At 38.8% G+C, this 19,621-nt stretch overlaps 1 protein-coding gene across 1 annotated transcript in view; it reads left to right on the top strand.

Annotated features, from left to right (window-relative positions):
* The window catches only part of SETH5 (transducin family protein / WD-40 repeat family protein), a 34,539-nt gene that overhangs the window by 8,229 nt on the left and 6,689 nt on the right, over positions 1 to 19,621 (top strand). Inside the window, exons 10-15 of the mRNA XM_077389563.1 lie at positions 1,404 to 1,459; positions 4,077 to 4,726; positions 4,924 to 5,114; positions 5,271 to 5,577; positions 7,545 to 7,835; positions 7,933 to 8,042. Of these exons, the coding sequence (XP_077245678.1) occupies positions 1,404 to 1,459; positions 4,077 to 4,726; positions 4,924 to 5,114; positions 5,271 to 5,577; positions 7,545 to 7,835; positions 7,933 to 8,042 (1,605 nt within the window). The remainder of the gene's footprint in view (positions 1 to 1,403; positions 1,460 to 4,076; positions 4,727 to 4,923; positions 5,115 to 5,270; positions 5,578 to 7,544; positions 7,836 to 7,932; positions 8,043 to 19,621) is intronic.

The raw sequence follows: 19,621 nt of genomic DNA, 5'->3' as shown, positions 1-19,621 counted from the left end.
TGCACTGTGCCGAGACCCATGGGCCAGCAAACTCTTTATCTTTTCAGGGACTTAAGTTCCATACTGCCCTTACCCAGAGTCTTTCCTTTTTTTCCTTGCCATCGCACCTCTCAATATCACTTACATTTTCTTAGTTTGTTCCACATCTTCTTCATAGTCGATCCCCAAACGACTTCCCATTTTTGCCATTTCATCAAACTCTTCCAACTGCACCCTTTCTTCCTCCTCCGATGCTTGACTTGCTTGAAATCGTTGAATTTCAGCATCTCTTTGTGGGATCTTCTTGGAAATGGCTAGCTCCTTTGGCCATTGAGCATGTTGATCCTCAAGCTAGAGCATAGTGTAGTGCTAAGTTGAAATATGCTAATGAAAACTTGTCCAAGCACAACACTCAAGGCAACTCATTAGTCCATTATGAGCTTATCAATTTGTGTTCATCAAAACATGGGTAAAGATTTGAGCCCTTGGGAACCCTTGGGCTTACAATCTTGAAGGGAATTACAAATTTTCATTTGAACTTTCGTTTTTGTCTCACACATCTTAGATAATGAGGGATCTTCTCTAGGGTATATCTGGTTCTCATCCCTTGTTTGCTTGCATGGTGGAGGATTTATGCATCTTGTCTAGTAAATGCATCTGGAAGGGAATTACAATTTTTCATTTGAACTTTTGTCTTGTTTCAGATGTCTTAGATAATGAGGGATCCTTTCTGGGGTATATCTGGTTCTCATCCCTTGTTTGCTTGCATGGTGGAGCAAATATGCATCTTGTCTAGTAAATGCATCTTGAAGGGTGTTAAAGTATAAAATGATTCAATAAGTAACACCATTTCCAACAACTTTTGGAGAAGTCGGTAAGTTTCTAACATGGTATCAGAGCAAAGGTCCTGAGTTCAAACCTCCTTGATAGTAAAAGTTCACATGCAATGGCCAAACCCAAAAAGAGGGGCCACATGTGCCACGTGTAGGCCAACCCCAAAAAAAAAAAGGGCCACACGTGAGGGGGAGTGTTAAAGTATAAAAAGATTCAATAACACCATCTCCAACAGCTTAAGCTTTTGGAGAAGCCGGTAAGTTTCTAACAAAGGGAATTACAATATTTCATTTGAAGTTTCTTCCTTTAATGTCCTGTACTTATCATCATCTCAGAATTCATGTTTCTGTTATCACTGTCTAACCTTTTGATACTTAATTTTATGCTGCCTTATGTTGAGACTTAGATTTATATAAGTGTTGGTTATCAAAGTCATGCATTCATAACTTCATGTATTGTGCGGTTACTTATGTTATTAAATTTCACATAGATATTTGTTTCCTGGAAAACCTGATTGTTCTGTGACTTCCTATGTAAACTGGTGATTGTTTTTTACGTGCTTAGTTTTCTTGTGGGGATTTTGGAAACAGGTACAGGATGCTTGTCTATCTGAAGTATTGCTTCTTAGGTCTAGCGTTTCCTCCAGGTATGCATCTTAGATAATGATTGGCAGTTTATGCAAGTCAGGTGGTTAATATAATATGGATCTTTCCGTTAACTTATACAATAGTTTGAGGCATGGAATTTGGAAAATCTAGTAGTTAACCGAAACACTTGAATATTTTTGTCCAAAACTCTCTGCTGCTTCTTATAATGCTGTGCAGGCAGTCCCTTTCCTATAACTAGGCATGTATGTATGTATGTGTGCGTGTGCGTGTGCGTGTGCATATATTTCTTGAAAAGACAACTTAATTCACTTAAAAAAGACAAAAATTGCAAAGAGGACAGTGATTGCCCTGCAAAAGAGAGTTTCTATGAACACCAGCATAGGTTCAATGTGACCGGGATCGCCCTCGCATCCCCCGACCCGCGATCTGGGGTCGCGAACCCGAAACTTGGGTCGTTTTCGACCCGGATTGCTAAAAAAAATGGCGACCTGGACGACCTGCAAGAAAGGGAGAGATGCATAGAGAGACGGAAGAAGGGTCAAAGAGATAAAAAAACAACTCTCCTTCCCATCTTTAATGTCATCATACCTCATTGGAGGCCGAAAAAAGAAGAAACTGAGAAGAGGCAAATAGACTAACCTGAAACAGATGTTGTTCCTACAGAAACTTCCAGTAAAGATTGCCAATCGAAATACAATCCATGTACAATATTGTAAAGCCTCCTTTCCTCTTTCCTTCTTTTGCATAGAGAGGGGTTTGTAAATGGCATAACAGAGGAGGGAAAATGGAAACTGTGGAAAGCATACATCCACTTAAAAACCCTAAAAAAAAAATCTGACCACAAGCCTACTGAGTGACACTACAAGTTTTAACCTATTTTTTAAACAATTGTCAAATGTTATTACCTTTCCCAAGAACTGATATTGGCACTACAAGTTTTAATCTCTTTTTTAAATAGCTGTCAAATGTGAATACCTTTCCCAAAAAGTATCAGCAGCCGCCAGTTGATATGCTTGCCCGTCATATTTAAGATAAGGTCTAACAATGTTTCAACATCTCTTGGCATAACATTAAATTAGAGAGAGAGAGAGAGAGAGAGAGAGAGAGAGAGAGAGAGAGAGAGAGAGAGAGACCCAGATTATCACTCCAAATCGACCCGCGACCCCATATAGCGAACCAATTTAGCCTACCCTCATCGTACCACGTACCGGGCTACCATCGTATCCCGTTCCTGTTCCCGCTCCCGCTCCCGTTCCCGTACCTCGTTCCAGGTAACCTTGTTTTGGCTAACACATCTGTTAATTTGCTAACCTAACGTAGGGTGTTTATTTAAGGGAGAAGACCATTACATAAATCTTTTATCGTATCAATAATGCATTCCAAATGCCAGTGCCCCGGCCTAATATTTTTTGCCCAAGTGATGGCATTTTCTGAGTCACCTTCACCCACAAAGCACCCCTAATGCTATCAATAAAACATTAAAGCTCGGTGAGAAGAGCATGGATCTCCGCTCTGTTGTTAAAATCTTACGATTTACGGTTTGAATCTTATGATTCAAATCGATTCGTGGGTTGACAGATTCAAATCGGACGAAGAATCACTTAGAATCGTGCGATTTTTGCGATTTTCATGATTCTGTCTGTTTTGGATTTTGAGAACTGATTGTGATTTCAAAATGAAAATCATTTCAAAATGCTTTGTTTGTTGCTGACATTTCTTTGTATGATGATTATTATAGATTTGAGTATGTGCTTTGTTTATTGTTGTGATAAATTATATAATGATTTATAATGTGATGAATATAGTTTGTGCTTTGTCTAGTAATTTATTGTGCGATGAATATGGTTTGTCCTTTGGATTACTAATCATGGAATTTTATATTTAATTTAATAGTTTCAAATGGAAAATAGATAATTAGTCGTTTTATTCTTATTTTTTACCTTTTTTATATTTTTTTAATATTTTTTTCTCATTTTTATATATAAATATGAAAATATCTTACGATTTACGATTCGATTCCGATTTTCAGAACCTGGATCTCCGTTTTGTTTGAATCCATAATGCTGTTTGTTCTTGAGAAAGCTAATACACTCCTCTCAGTCCGGGTTCACAAGGGATGACCCATTAAAGTTAAGCTGGATAACATGATGGGGCAGTGGAAGCCTTTTTAACTTTCTTCCTTATCCATGTTCTAAGTAAATCATCGACTTGTCTTAGTCGATCGTTTTTTTTCTTGGCTGAGTTCTCATCTGTGTCCGTGTGTTTCCCTAACCTGTCAGTCAAAACTCCTTTGACTCTCCCTATTTAATGAAAAATTGACAAGGCTATTCATTGACTCCCCCAAGTCGAATCCCTTTTGTACCTTGACCGAGTTCTCATCCAGGCCTGTTTTTATCCTTTTTGTATGGTGTCCGTGCGTAGCTGCTGCACATAATCAGGGTGCCTCCCTTGATATTTGATCCAACAACAATTTGACTTTGTAAGGGGTTGTTGTGGGATCAACCAGGGTGGCAACTATGTTGTACACTAATTACGTGCAGGTACACATATTCACCATATACTTTTGCAAGTTTTTAAACACTAATTTTTACGAATGACTCTAGGCATTCATGCTCTTGAGAGGAGCCCTGAAACCCTAAAATCTTTACTTGGCAGGGCATGGTACTCTTCCTACATCCCGTTTGCCATTACTTAGAACGGAACTGCTGCAGTTTCTGCTTGAGGATTCTACTGCCTTGAATTCACAAGTTGTAATAAACTCCAAGTCATCTACTAGAGCTTGCCCAAACATATGTTATCTTTTATGGTTGGACACAGAAGCAACTCTAGAAGTTCTGAGGTGTGCATTCTTGGAAGAGGAAACACCAAAATCAGATCATTCTTTGCATGTTATTGTTGATGCAAGCTCATACGAGAACAAAGAAAATGATTCCAAGAACTTTGAAAATCAGAATTTGATGGTACAAAATATTATAGACACCTTGGTTCATATTCTTGACATGGAAATCTCCGAGGTGGTCAAGGATGGAACTGGATCTCCTGCAGTATGGCCTTCAAAGAAAGACATTGGTCACCTTCTAGAGTTCATTGCTTGTTTTGTTGCATGTAAAAGTGCTACTATTTCGAGAAGTGTATTGAATCATATTCTGGAGTGCTTGATATCAGATAGTGATCTCTCACCAAGTCAGAAAATTGAAACTGCTCAAAGAGAGAAACAAGTCCTTGCCCTTTTGAAAGTAGTTCCTGAAACAGACTGGGATACATCTGACATGTTAAATCTTTGTGAAAAGGCTCAATTTTACCAGGTAAGTTCTACTTGGTACATTCTTTGTTTCACTAGTATCAAGAGGGGCTCAGTTACAATATATTTTCAATGTTCTATATAAAAATAATTTATTTTATTATCTTTTGGTCTTGATACGTGTCATTTGTTGGTTTTGATAGATGGGAATTTTTCTACAACCACTCTTTAAAGCTTTGTGTTTTATATTTCAATATACAGGTATGTGGTTTGATACATAGAAGCAAAGGCCAATACCTTGCAGCTTTAGACAGTTATATGAAAGATGTGGATGAACCTATACATGCTTTTGCTTTTATCAACAGCTTTTTATTACAGTTGAGAGATGCTGAGTACTCTACTTTTCAGTCGGCAATTATCTCTCGAATTCCTGAACTGGTTAAATTAAGCAGGTCAGGCTGGGATAATATCTTAATGAAACTTGTCTTTACTTCAAATTTTCATTTCCACGCCTTAAGTGGGTTAATTTTGTTTTTGCCTGTTATTTCTATGAGATAGTGTTATTTCTTATCGTATGCATTTATTCTTGTTCGGTGTGCTTGCTGCAGAGAGGGCGCAGTGTTTCTGGTCATTGACCATTTCAGTAAGGAAAGTCATCATATCCTATCTGAACTTCGGTCTCATCCAAAAAGCCTGTTTCTTTATCTGAAGACAATTATTGAGGTTTACTTGTCCGGCACTCTTGACTTTTCTTCTTTAGAAAGAGGTTATGTTTTAGATGTGTCATGGGGAAGGCGTATGAAGGACCAATCAAACGAACTTGAGCCTTACTTGGAAAGGATCGCTGATTTCCCAAAGCTTCTACATCATAACTCAATTCATGTAACCGATGAGATGGCTGAACTTTATCTTGAGGTAGGCAAATCAATCTTGAGCAAGCCTTGAGAAATTTATAACTTTGCTAGTTTCTTCTTTTCGTACATTTCACAGTATATGGGAATCATCACATGTAACATGCCACTATTCATGTGAGTAGTGAAACCTTATTAGTAATATTTGTCCCATAGTTAACATTTTGGGAAACAAATTCGGAAAGCGAAATATGAAATAGAAGCAGAAAACACGAGAAAAAAAAGTGCAAACGAGAATTGGGATAGCGATAGAAAATCATATGGGAAACGTCTTAGGAAACACATTAGAATAGTAACAGTAGAAAAACATGTGAGAAATGCACCTAATATGTTTTTATTTCTATTTTTATTATTTTTATCTTGTTATCTTAATTTTTATTTTTCATTTATATTTTCATAAGTTTTTTCTATATATTTTTTGTATTTGGAGATTTGAAATTTCTTCATTTCGAATTTTAACGAGGTTTTATGCATAAATAAATTCATTTATAATATTTAAATTAGAGGGACACATATATGATTTATATATGCTCTTTATGTGTTTTATTTTTAGCAGAATTTTTTGCTTATTTCTATTTTTATAATTATATTCTATTGTTTTCCTTTTTTAACTTGCATTCCATAATTTTTTTCTGTGATGTTTTAAAACCATTTCCTATACCTTTCACACACATTTCACATACATTTTCCACTTATTTCTCATATAAGTCTATGCATTTTACATAGGTTCTCAATATGTTTCGTATACATTTCCAACGCATTTAGGAAACCTTTTCTCAAATTTTTGTCACGTTTTGGAAATGTTTTCGTAATACGTTGTCGGGGACACGTTTCTCACTCCCCCAGGGCATTTCCAACATTTAATAAACACACGTTTCAAGGGTTTTTTACTTTGAAATCCACAAGCTCGCTTCATATCTGTTCTTCTTCTCTTCTCTTTTGTTCCCTTATTTCTTTATCCGTTCACAGGGTTAAATCACAACTTTGTATGAGAGCTTCAAGATCTAGATGACTGCTGCTCCCTTTTCTGAGTTCTGAACCTCCAGGCTTCCTAGGGCCATATAGCTGGCGTCAGCAGTCATATGGCCACACCTTTGGGCTGACGAAGATCTTTTGAACCGCATGTTTACACAATTATCCTTTTCCAATATTTTTTTTGAGTCTCATGGCATTATAGATTTGTCCTCGTTAATTATTACCGGATCTTGTTAATTATTAAATATGGAAGCCAACTTATGAGGAACAATGGGAAACGAGTTTTAGGGGAAAAAGTGGTGTGTAGAAATCATCAAAGCAATTATAGTTTTTTGCCTTGCTACTTTATGAAGTACTCAGAACTCATGACTCCTTGGAGGGTACTTACAATTGCTTCTTTACCTGCGTGCCTGATTTTAGATCTGAATGAAATGGTTTCACATGATTTCAGTATTCTCCCCATGGAGCCGAAAACGATATAAACATTTTAACGTGAATTCGGAATTTTTAGGAGACTGTGTAAAACCCAGGAATTGTGGGAATTTAGTGAAGGAAATAAAATTCTCTCCAAGGGGACTAATAACTCAACTGAGTTGACAAGATATGCTGCATTACTTTTGGGAGTTAGATATTTTCTCACTTTGTTGAGGCACTGAGGTATACATACTATCTGGGTAGGGTTGTGAGTTTTAAAAGGATAAGTATTAATCTTTGCCTCTTAGATTCTCCAAGATCTTGGCAGTTAATTATATGACGAGATAAGCACCTTTCCACAGTGTTACATACGAAAACACATCATTTATTTGTACCAAATACATGCCCATCTCAAACTATCACTGCCCCTTGCAATTTGCAATTGTGATTTTTCTGTGGCTGCCCAAACTGTAATTCTTTTTTTTTTTGAATGCCCAAATTAGAAATTTTAAAAAATGCCCAAACTATACGTATAGTTATGGCATCTTAAATTCTCATTACACCTGCATCTTTGTTGTGCAGCTATTGTGTCAGTATGAACCCACTTCGGCTCTCAAGTTCTTGGAGACATTTGAAAACTATAGAGTGGAGCATTGTTTACGTCTGTGTCAGGAATATGGGGTCACAGATGCAGCTGCTTTTCTGCTAGAAAGAGTTGGTGATGTTGGGAGTGCTCTATTACTAATCATATCTGGACTTAACGAAAAATTATGCTTGCTTGATACTGCTCTTGAAAATATAGTTTCTCAAGTAACTTCAGGTAGCTTTACTGAGATCGAGCAGCTCAATAATAGTATTTTAAAGATCGAGGAGGTTTGTGAATTCTCCCGTCTGTGACGAATATATTTGGTTAAAGTTGTATCATTGGTGATTGTGAATTTTCTTTGCGATTGAGATTTCTATTTTACAGGTCAACAGCATACGTGATATATTGCATTCATCTATTGGTTTGTGCCAACGAAATACCACTCGTTTAGATCCTCAAGAGTCCGAGTCTCTCTGGTTCCGGTTGCTTGATTCGTAAGTTACAAGTACTTTGCACTCCTGAGTAAATTTATGTTTCCAATCATATCATCATTTTGTGGATCAATCAAATATTTGACTCACATCAGGGGAGAATATTTTTTTGGATAAGTGTGATGAACTTCCATCTAGACCATTTTGAATATATTACATGCAACTTGCTTCTTAAATTGATGATTAGTGATAATAGTGGATCACCTAGGGTTCCGCCTTTATTTTTTCTTAAGTATTAACGTAAGTAAGTTCTCATTTTTTAAAGGTTTTAACAATCCATAGTTTGTTAATGTTCGCCTGTCCTTTTTTCTTTGATAATTTCCAAATTGTTGCTGATATGCTATTGGGTACCTTTCCTGGATTATAATTCACAGATTGCCAATAAGAATGCTGTTGATATAAAGCCTATTGTGACAAAAATTCATTTCATTAATCTCCCTTAAATAGTATTGTTTTTTATTCGTCTCCACAAATGGTACTTTTCTCGATATGGAGTCGGTTTCGTATTTTGAATTTCGGAGATCAATCTGTTCAAACAATTTGTATTGGTCAAAGGGTTTCTTTTTATAGCCCACATCTTGTTAAAAATGTAGCATATATCTCAACTGGACTTCTCGAGACAAATTCTCAATTTGGTTATTGGAAAGATCACTTGACCTTTTCTTTCCTTCTTTAAAACCTCAATTTCTTTTTATTTCCCACATCTTGTTAAAAATGTAGCATATATCTCAACTGGACTTCTCGGGACCAATTCTCAATTTGGCTATTGAAAAGATTACTCGACCTTTTCTTTCCTTCTTCAAAACCTCATTAGATCTTTGTATTTATTCGACTAAGACCTCACAATCGACGTTAAAGATCTTTTTCCTTGTTAACTTCAAATGTTGGATGAGGCTAGAGATGGAGGACTGATTCAGGGATTCACACTTGTTTCCTCTGGGCTAGAGAATCACTTATCTGCAATATGCAGCTGACAACCCTCATCAGCAAACCTAGAGAAGAGAAACTATGGAAATTGAAAGTAGTCTTATAAGGCAATTAAGGGGTCAGCGTGTTAACTTCTCTAAGTCATCAGTTATGGGAGATAACGTAGACGGATGGTGGACTGGTTCACATGCATTGAACAATATGGGAGGATGGCATATGAAGCAGAATAGGAAGTTGTAGAAAAGTTTAAGAAGTCTGATTATATGAAACTGAAGCAAATAAAATCAAGAAAATCAAAGAAAGCACAATCCGAAAATTGACTGGGTGCCAATATCAAAGAGCTTCACAGGAATTCTGATCAAATCTAGCCATTGGATTGGGATGAATTTATGCGGTAATATTCCTGATGTTGGGAATAGGAGAATGCTAAAATTTGAACTCATTGTAGCCATTGGATCTTGGGCTAGGAGGGAACGAATGAGACTGAATCTAAGGATCCAGGAATTAACAGCGTGCAGGAAATCAGAATTTAAAGAAAAGGAGAAATGATGCTAATAAAGATAATAGATGAAAGATCTTAAACTATGTAACGTTGGAGGAGATAACAGGTCCAAAGGAATTACTCCAATTGATCTAAGGCTTCACACCCTAGAAAGTTCAAGGCTTAACATCTTGTGTAGGATTTCACACCCACGAAATCATGCACAAGAAAAATTATTTTCATATATTTTTAGCATTTCATTATATAAAGAAGGGCCTTGACCAACACATATAGAATTCCTAAGACTTCTAGAGGCTTCCCTTCAACTTGCGTGGGGTTTCCTTACAATTTTAGGAAACAAATCCGACGACCTATCTTGGGTTGCCTCCCCTCTTACATAACTTCTAATTAGGATTGCTAATTTAAGTAGAAACCTACGTCACAAATATCTCCTCTATTTTCAAAATATAGTGTTTTTATCGCAAGATTTTGATAAAACGACAAAATCCCGAACTAATCACGAGATTTTAAAAATATAATGATATTTTCGTTTTTATCATAAAATATCCCGATAATATCCCTATATTATCCCCATATTTTTATGATATTTTTATTTTATATTTTTTTTCTTAAATTTAATATTTTTATATATTTTTTAAATAATTTTAATTTTACCGTTTATTTCCCGATGTAAACTCGAAAAAATTAATAAAAAATATATCCCAATTTTCCTTTGCTGAGAAACTCCCGAGAACAACATTTGTGACATAGGTAGAAACTCAATAGGACTGTTTCTAACTTTAGAACATAAAAACGAAACTGTCCTATAAACCCTCAAGCATTAACAATTCCCAAATAGAAACTAACATTATCAAGACTCCTAAACATAGACTACTACACCAAATAGGAAACATATACCATTAGGGCCCGTTTGGATACCTCATGCATTTGTATTTTGATTTGGATTTGAGTTTTGGATATAAAACACATCAATAATCGAAAAGATTATCCACATCAATAATCGAAAAGATTGTGGGTGTGAAGGATCACGACATAATTAGGGAAACCGTCGGCCGGGGGACGTCAAGCCATCGGCCGGGGGACTGGCTTTGCTCATCTTGTGGTTACGATAAGTTTAAATGGAGGAGTAAATGCCGACGATGCCATGGGCAAAACAGAGGTAAAGTAGTGGAGAGGGAAAGAAACAAAGTCAAAAGAAGACCGCTGTGGCAATCGAGAGACTGGTATTGCTCCTCTTGCAATTACTTAAATTTTAAGTGGCGGAGCCGATGCCGCTGGTGTGAACAGGAACAGCGAAATACATTAACCCCAGCTGAGCCGGCTATTGAGACCCAGGAAGGAGATGTTTGGCCGGACTCAGGACTGACAGCCTTTTGTTGAAGGAGGGATACCGTCCCTTTCGATCTCTGGCCCAGAGGTGAAAACGAGGCTTAATATCCTAAATGCGTGTCTAGTAGGAAAAAGAATAGACCTATCTGTACCGGATCTATGGCTTTGGGCGAAAAACTGTTGGGATATCCCTACCCTTCCCTGCCCATCCCTCCTATCAAAGGATGAAGTCCTATTTATGTTTCACTCGATGGATATGGCTGCGAAAGTCCTGGCTAAGAAAGAAGTGGCGTGTGAAAATGTTCTAATTTCCCTTGCCGTTTGGAACCAAGATTTCGTCCAAGGGTCTGAGGAGCTATGGGTCAATATATATGGAATTCGCTTACAAGTCTGGGCTACCTCAACAGTTGAAGGTTTGGGAAATCTCTTCGAACGGGTCTTGGAGGTTAAAATGGAAGGTAGCCATAATCATTGTAGGGGTTTCGTATCGGTCAAGATCCTCGCACCTAGATGGAAATTGAGTTACCCCTTTGCCAATTTATGGATATCTGGCGACTGTTACACGATGGGTATTCTGATTCAGGAGTCAAAGGGGCCTCAATCTGCAATTGATTATGGGGATTCTTGTTTACAATCAACCCAAGGACCCTTCCCCCCTGTGGCTAAGCTTCTCAACTTTGGGCTGGGAATCCCGGCCGTCCCGATGGCATCTAGGGCAGATAATTGTCCGGTGGAAGACCGCCCGGAGCCCATCCAGAAAATTCAAAATAGAAAAACCATTGTTCCGTCGGAGCGGGACCCCCTGTTTTCAAAATTCAAACCATCAGGAGTATGGGCGGGAAAAGTACAGGGTGCCTTTCCCAACACTGGCTTCATTTTCCCTTCTTCTTCTGACCAATTGAGGATGGCTTGGAAAACTCTAGATTTCCAAAAGGTGTCTTTGGCCTTTCATCGTATCGAGGTATGACATAAGGTTTGTACTGTCTCTGGATGAACATCTGGGACTGCCTCTAGCTTCCTTTGGTTGGGCTAGTTGCCGTGGGCTTAGGGAGTGTTGCAGGAGGGAGGCAGAAAAGTGGAAAGATCTATTAGAAGGAATCTTATTTTGAGGTGCAGAAGATTATCGTGGAAGGATGTCTTGAATGATGACCGACTGTCTAAAAAGTCTAGGGTACTTGGAAAAGTTATGACGGTGGAAAGATTTTGCCAGTAGAAGGGCAGTAACTCATTTATGGCGCCTTAGGGCTTGGAAAAAAGAGGAGTAATATGCTAGGGGCCTTGCTAAGGAATGGTGCTTGAGGCTTACGGAAACTAGTAAGCTTTGTCTTATTATCCCTGGCATTTGAAAAGGCAAATCTTTTGGTCAGGGAGTTAGTTATGGCACTACAATCGAGTGTACCCTTTTGATTATTAGCTTAGTTTCCTATGCGTTATGAGGGTGACTTTGGCCTCTAGGCTGTATCTATTAGGCCTGACCCCTTACTTAAATAGTGTGTTGGTCACCCTAAGAATAGGTAAGCACAATATTAGCTAGGTCAGGAAAATGGATGCTTCTTCTTTTTCGAACCCTCGAACTTTCGAAAGGCTTCGGAGAGGGTTCCCGGATTGCTCCAAGTGGTTCCAACATCGGCGGTGGGTTCGTAACTTGAGATATAATAGAGCAAAAGCCTCGGTGGAAGCTCCCACCATCCCTGAACAAGTTAAAAGTATTATTAAACGTCAATGGAAGCAGTTTCAGGAGGACAATAAGATGATTGCAGAGGAATCCTTTCCCTTAACAGGTACATACAATATAAAGGACTTTTGTATACCAGTTTACAAATTTTCGTTTTTCGTAGGCCGTTTGGAGGTCGCAAATACCACGAGGCTTATAGAATGGGAGGCGAAGCAATCTCTTTGCATTAGAAAGATAAATGAGTTGATAGCAATAAGGATGAATCCGGTTGAAGTGGTTCCCTACGCGCAGTTTGCCTCAGATTTCTTCCCTTACGATATGGATTTGGAATTGGACATAGGAATTTTATTGGTGGAATTGAGAGAGTGTGCGTGGCAGCTTTTGTGCCAGAGTTAGTTCTGTTGATTTGATTAAAAAGGTTTTTCTTGGGTGGTTTCATGGGCACTAGATATTAGGTTCTGATTGGATGAAGAAAATGTATAGATGGTAAGGGCATATAACGAGTTTCTTTGGGTAACAGTTTCTTGTAGGGCTGCAATAGGGTCGGGTTTTTCAAAACCCTAGCCCAACCCTGGATCCCATTATCTCGGCCCTGACCCTGAGTCAGGGCCGAAAATCCTCAACCCATTGCCCGCCCTATAGGGCTCAGTGCTGGCCCTGACCCTCCCTGATTGGGCCGGGCCTAATTGACCCTAGTGCAAATACCTGTTAAGAGTGCCAAAAATAAAGCAACCACTTATCATATAGAACAAAATGATCAATAAACAGAGAAAGGGAACAAAATAAGACAATATGAATTCAACAACAGGACGGGCAACAGAGACAAGTAATAATAATAATCTAAAGAAACATCAATCCAAGATAATAGAAAACATTAGCAAAAGAAACATGCACAGATGGTTCAATTCTATAATAGAGAACTTAGGGTCGGGCCGGGTCAGGGTACCCGAGGCATTAACCCAGAACCCGACCCGACCTGAGTCAGGGTCTAAAAAAATGAACCCTGACTCGCCCTCAGGGTTGGAAAATCCAGCCCTGACCCTGTTCGGGGTCAGGGCGGGTCAGGGCTGACAGGGCCAAACTTGCACCCCTAGTTTCTTGGGTTGGGATTTTTTGAGGAAGTTTAGTTTTGCTTTTTGTGGTATACGAAGTGAATGATGGAAGTCCTGATGGTGGTTGAATACTGTATAGAAATCTGGGTGCTGTTTTGCTTATCTTTTGGACTGGTGCCGTCGGTCTAGTCCAACTTAATATTTTGTAATGCAGATCGGGACTACTAGTCCCAATTGCTATCTTAATATTAATGAAATATGTCAATTTAAAAAAAAAAAAACAAATCAATCATCTTCATGATCATGTTTTAAGAAAGAGAGAGAAAGAGAGAGGAAGGGAGGGAGAGATGTCTCGCTGCTGCCTGAGCAACGTCGAGGAGCAGTGATGGTGAAGGAAGTTGCCACAAATATTGATTTCCAAATAATGTCTAGCAGAAAAGATTTGAAAATCGGATTTTTTTGCACTGTTGTAGCTGATTTGGGAATCTAAGGATCATCCAGTTCAAAATATAAACTAAATCCAAATCTAAATCTTGTTGGTAACCAAACGTGGCCTTAATTTTATTCCCGAATTACTAACTAAAACACTTGAAATTAGGTAACGCCCTAAAGAATAAGCCCAAATTTTTTATAATCTTAAAGTGCCCCCTTTATATCGAAAACCCAAATTGAAGAGAAACCACCCTTGTGATAGTTTGACCAAGGGAAAACCACCCAAATTGAAGACAAAACCACCCTTGTCCTAGTAATGTTAGTTTCAAAAAATATTCTCAGATGAGTATAACTTTCTATAATAATCTTCAATTTCCTTCTTAATGATCTCCTTACTGTCTGTTCTCACCCCATTGTTGAAAGGATCGAAAGGAGGCTTGATACGTGGAAGAGAAACCTTGTCTCAAGAGGGGGAAGATTGATTCTAATAAAGGCGATCTTGGCAAATATCCATATCTACCAATTATCTTTATTCAAATGCCCTTTAAGCGTTTCCAAGCAAATAAAATAAATTCAATGAAGATTTTTGTGGGGTGGTCGTGAAGAGAAGCGAGGCATTCCTCTAGTGGGTTAGGAGAAGGTTGGTAAACCTTGTAAGACCGTTGGATTAGGGATCAGGAAGATTAAAGAAGTAAATCAGCCTTTGTTGGGAAAGCGGCTATGGAGGTACGAGGAGGAAGAATCATTGCGTTGGACTGATGTTATCAACAACAAATATGGGTCGCCAGTGGGGCATTGGGAATCCTAGGATTGTTTCAGACAGCAGGGCCGCACTTTGTGGCGTGATATTTGGAGTCACCTATGTTCATTTCGTGATGGTACTAGATTCAGAGTTCACTCTTATGATCGTGTAAGGTACTGGATTCCCTCCATCTTCCCTTGAAGGAGCTTTTCCTGGATTTGTTTGTGGTGTCCTCTTCTAAGGAGGCCTTAATTAAAGACTTCTTTATTCATGGGGAGAGAGGATTGTTTTGGTTGGCTGCTTTTAGACATAACTTTTTTGATAGGGAGCTTCATTCAGTGACAAGGCTGTTTGAGTTATTAGAGGGTTGCTACATTAAATGACTGATGTAAGGATATGGGTTTGGAATACTTCGGGGGAGTTCTCCGCCAAATCATTCTACCACTACCTTGTGTCTTGTCATGCTTCCCCTTGAATCAATAGGGTTTGGTCCATCATTGTTCCTGCTTGAATAGGTGTTTTTTGGTTGTGCTGCTCTTCAAGAACACATTCAGATGGTGGATTTTTTAAGGGCGAGGAAGATGTTGATCGCAGATCATTGCGCCCTCCGCAATCAAGATGGGGAAACTATAAATCATCTTTTCATTCACTCTGAGGTGGCTCGAGAGGTTTGGAGTAGCATTTTGGCGAGATTTGGTATAACCTGAGTGTTCCCTAAGAATCTTGTAGAGGCTTTGGAGTGTTGGAAATTAGCTCCTTAGCGGAATAAAGGTAAGATATTGTGGAATATAAAGGAATGCTAGAAATTTTATGGGGTATGCTAAGAGTTCCTCATACTCATCCTCTAGGGTGGTGGCACTAACTATTGTTTGGGCTAAATCCCTCCCATTTTTCAATTTTGTTTCCTCCTTTGACTTGTGGAATGGGCGGAGGGGGGTTTGTTGCAGCTCGGAGGCAAGACCTTTGATTGTTCAGGTATGGGAGCCTCCTGTTAGTGGCTTTCTGAAGTTAAATTTTGATGGTTCTAGCTTTGGAAAACCGGTCCAGGCCGGAATTGGGGGAGTGCTTAGGGATGAAGTGGGAGTAGTGAGGTGGGCCTTTGTGGGTCCTATTGGTGTTGCTGACTCTGGTGAGGCAGAGGTACATACGGTACACCAAGGTATAACACTTTTAGTGGGGGAAGATCTAAATCACGTGGTGGTAGAGGGGGACTCTACCGGCTCTCATGTTTTCCCTTGGTGCTATGTGGATCTATTTAACGGGATAAAAGATATTGTGGGCAGCTCGTGCATCTCCTTTGTCATATTAGGAGATCCACTAATGGCGAGGTGATAAGCTTGCCAAGGCCAGGGTTCATATGGAGACTTTTGAGCAGTTCAATTTCCTTCTGCCTTGATTTTTCCTTCCTGTTTTATCCTTTTACTTGCTTCTATAGCTCTGATGTATCCCCCCCCCCCCCCCCCCCCTATTTGTTCTTTGTTTTCGACCATCTCGGGTATCTTCTTTAACGAAATCTTTGACGATTAAAAAAATCTTCATGTGGTTCCACTTGATACTCTATTAGGCTTTCTACGGGTCTCGTGGGTTTCACTTGGTCTTCCTTGGTCGAGGATGGTCTCCATCACAGTGATAGAGAACGTTGAGAGGAAATTGTCACCATTAAAACAGAGCTTATTGTCTTGGGTGGGAGGATCATGTTCATCAAGGCTGCGGTTGCTAGTCGATCATTGTGATTGGTAGGCTTGAGCAACTGCAAAGAAGTTTTTAGTGTAACGACAACGAGAAGAGTATGAAGTAACATCTTGACAGGTGGGAGGTGGTGTGTAAGCCGAAGGAATAAGTTGGTTTTCATATCCTAAGAGTAAGGAATAGACATTGCTCGGAAAATGGATCTGGCTTTTGGCAAGGAATGGTCTAATATTTGGAGAGAAGTGATATTAGAACATATGGAGGGAAATGGGGTGGATGGTATACTGGGATGACTATAAGGAGACATCATGTGTGCCGTGATAAATTTTCAGGCTGGCTATAGATTTCGTGTCGGGTCTGGGAATCGAATTAGGCTATGGCATGATACCCGGTGTAGTGAATCTAGTGATAAGTTCATTGAAGGTGGAGTTCCATTCCTTTTTTCATAGTGGTAACTAACCGGACGTGTGAGGGAGACAATTAGATGGGTGGGGGATAAGGTTGAGTGGGACATCATTGTCTGCCTACTTTTCTTTGATAGGGAGGTGGCTGTGGTTGCAACAAGCTGTACTAGATTGGAGGTTGTACACGTGACATGGAGCAGTGTTTTAAACATGGCTGAAGAAAATCCTAGTCGACTCGCCATGATGCGGTCGAGTACTCGGTCGATGCGGCTAAGTAATCGGTTGACACGGTCATAATTCGGTAGAGTCAAAAGTGTTTTTTATTGACTTTGTAGGGCAAAACGTGGGACACAGTGGCAAAATGTGGAATGCGGCCAAGTAAAAGGGAGTCGGCTCGGGGGAGTCCATGATGACGCAGGGGAGTTTTAAAACTATGACATGGAGTGCCTCATATTAAAGTATTTGTTAAAGTTGATTAGATGGGTCTTTTTTAGTTGTCTCTTTTTTTTTGTACAAGTTACCGGGTAGTTCTGGGTTCTGTGTGCTGCTTAGGAGGGTATGAACGATCCAGGGGTGGGGGGTGGTCGTTGAATGACTTGTTTGGAAAAGAGTCTGACTATTGAACATTGCGACAAGTTCATCATTAATTAATGGTTCATGTGTGGTGTTGATGAGGAAACAATACATCATCTAGATCTATTTGAGGTTAGATGGGTGTTCTCAAATCATAATAGTAGGCTGATCGAGATTGCCGTTTTCCCCTCGTTCCTAGAGGAGTACTCTTTAGAGACTTTCTTCTGCAACTTCTCTTTGGTTTGTGAGGAAGGAGAGAAACTATTGAGTTTTCAAAGGGAGGTTGAGGCCACTGCATGCCATTTGTCAGGCGATTTTCACCATTTTTGTGCATTTGGCTAAGATACAGAGTTCAAGTTTGTGTATGAGATTTAACTTCGGGTCACTTTGGGCGTGCATCGGGACAATTTCTTTACACATTATCGACCATCACCTAGGTGGTCTTCTTCACATTCTGGGTTCTGCCAGTATTTTCAGGGATCATGATAGTGTGTGTCACATGGGATTTTTGGATTCAATTGGTTTGGCAGATTCCATTAAGGCTGAATTCCTAGCACTCAAGATGGATATTATTCTTATTAATTGAGAAATCCTTAGCTCAGTGATTGTGGAGGGGGACTCAATGAATGTGATACAATGGGTGTATGAGGGGAAATGTTTCCATGGAGATTTGCTTATGAATTGGAGGTCTTGGACCACGTTAAAGGAAAAGTGGTTTCCTTTGAGCATGTCTATTGCTTGGCTAATGATGTTGCGAACGTGTTAGCTCATGTTGGTGTTCATAGAGGTGCGAACGAGTTAGCTCATGTGTGATTTTGTATTTTTCATAGCTTTTTCATGTTCCCTTTACGATATTGGCCATGCAATGTATAAGAAACGTATGGAAAATGCGTGGGAAACATATGGGAAATATGTGTGAAACACGTGAAACGTATGGAAAACGTATGTGAAACATGTGGGAAACATGTTTCACACATGTTTGGGAAACATGTGTGAAACTTACGAAAATCGTTTTGCAAAAAAACCACCAAAAAATTGTGGAATGGATATTAAAAATGCATATATTGTAATAAAAAATAAAAATAAGTAAAAAATATGCTAAAAAATAAAATATAAAAAGAACATACCTAAATTTTCTATGCATGCCTATAATTTAAATAAAAATTATGAACAAATTATAAATATATGTATTTATGTGTAAGATCCCATAGAAATTTGAAATTAACAAATTTAAATCTACCAAAAAATATATTTCGTGTTTCCGTTGCTTTTCATATGTGTTTTCATTGACGTTTCTATACCATTTCTGAAACATTTCTTATCCGTTTCCTAAGACGTCTCTCATTGCATTTATCATATGATTTTCCATCATTTTCTCATTTCTTGTTTCCCATCTATTTTCCATTGCATTTCCCGTTTCCATTTCACGTTTCATTTCTCGAATTTGTTTCCCAACCTAATAACTGTAGTTTAGGATCCCTGGGCTTGTCCCAACTCTCAACTTGAAATTCGGTATACATCATTATGACTCATAGGAACTGAAAGTAAAATCCTGATTTGCACTTTTGCTCTTCTTTTTACTTTTGTTTAGATTGGGAGGGGTTTACTAATGTCAGACACTCCTCTACTCTAACACTTAGTAAAAATGTCTTTCTTTTGGGGCTCCAAATCGATCCCTTATAGCCATTCCCTGCTTCATCCTTCAATTATATGTAAGTCCAGATCTCTCTTTGATTGATCTCTTCGCCAGATCTATCTTCTTTACTTCTCTCTCTTTTCTTGATCTCCTCTTCGATCTCCACTATTCTAACCATTAAATTCTTATGCCATACTTTTTCCTCTTATAAACTGTGCTCCTTTTTTTTATATTTATTTCTTTAGATTTGTCCTTTCTATTTTGCTCCTGCCCCATTAAGTTTTTCTATTTCTTAGATTATTGTTTCCTGGTTTAATTGAGTCCTTCCAACCTAATGAAGATCTTCCAGCCGTTTCTTCAACTTGTGCAACTTGGCCGATTCCCTCAGTAGTTCAGCAGCTGACTCAACTCACCTAGACCTTTGGTCAATGATGAGGTTTCAAACATTCATTTCTAAAGATGTAATGCGAGCATCTTATTTGCAAACCCTATGGTCAACAGGGCTCCTTCAGTAGGTATCCATCTCCTATCCTTGGAAGCCCGTCTGTTAAGTTGTTGATCTTCAATTGGACCTTCTCAGTTTTATTCATCTGGATTAATGGCGGTAGGCTGGTAGCAATG

Source organism: Tasmannia lanceolata, unplaced genomic scaffold, assembly GCF_043159265.1.
Source record: "Tasmannia lanceolata isolate RefF3 unplaced genomic scaffold, GAP_Taslan_0.1 ptg000008l, whole genome shotgun sequence".
Classification (NCBI taxonomy): domain Eukaryota; kingdom Viridiplantae; phylum Streptophyta; class Magnoliopsida; order Canellales; family Winteraceae; genus Tasmannia; species Tasmannia lanceolata.
The sequence above is the reverse complement of the archived record's forward strand: the minus strand, read 5'-3'. Positions and strand labels throughout refer to the sequence as shown.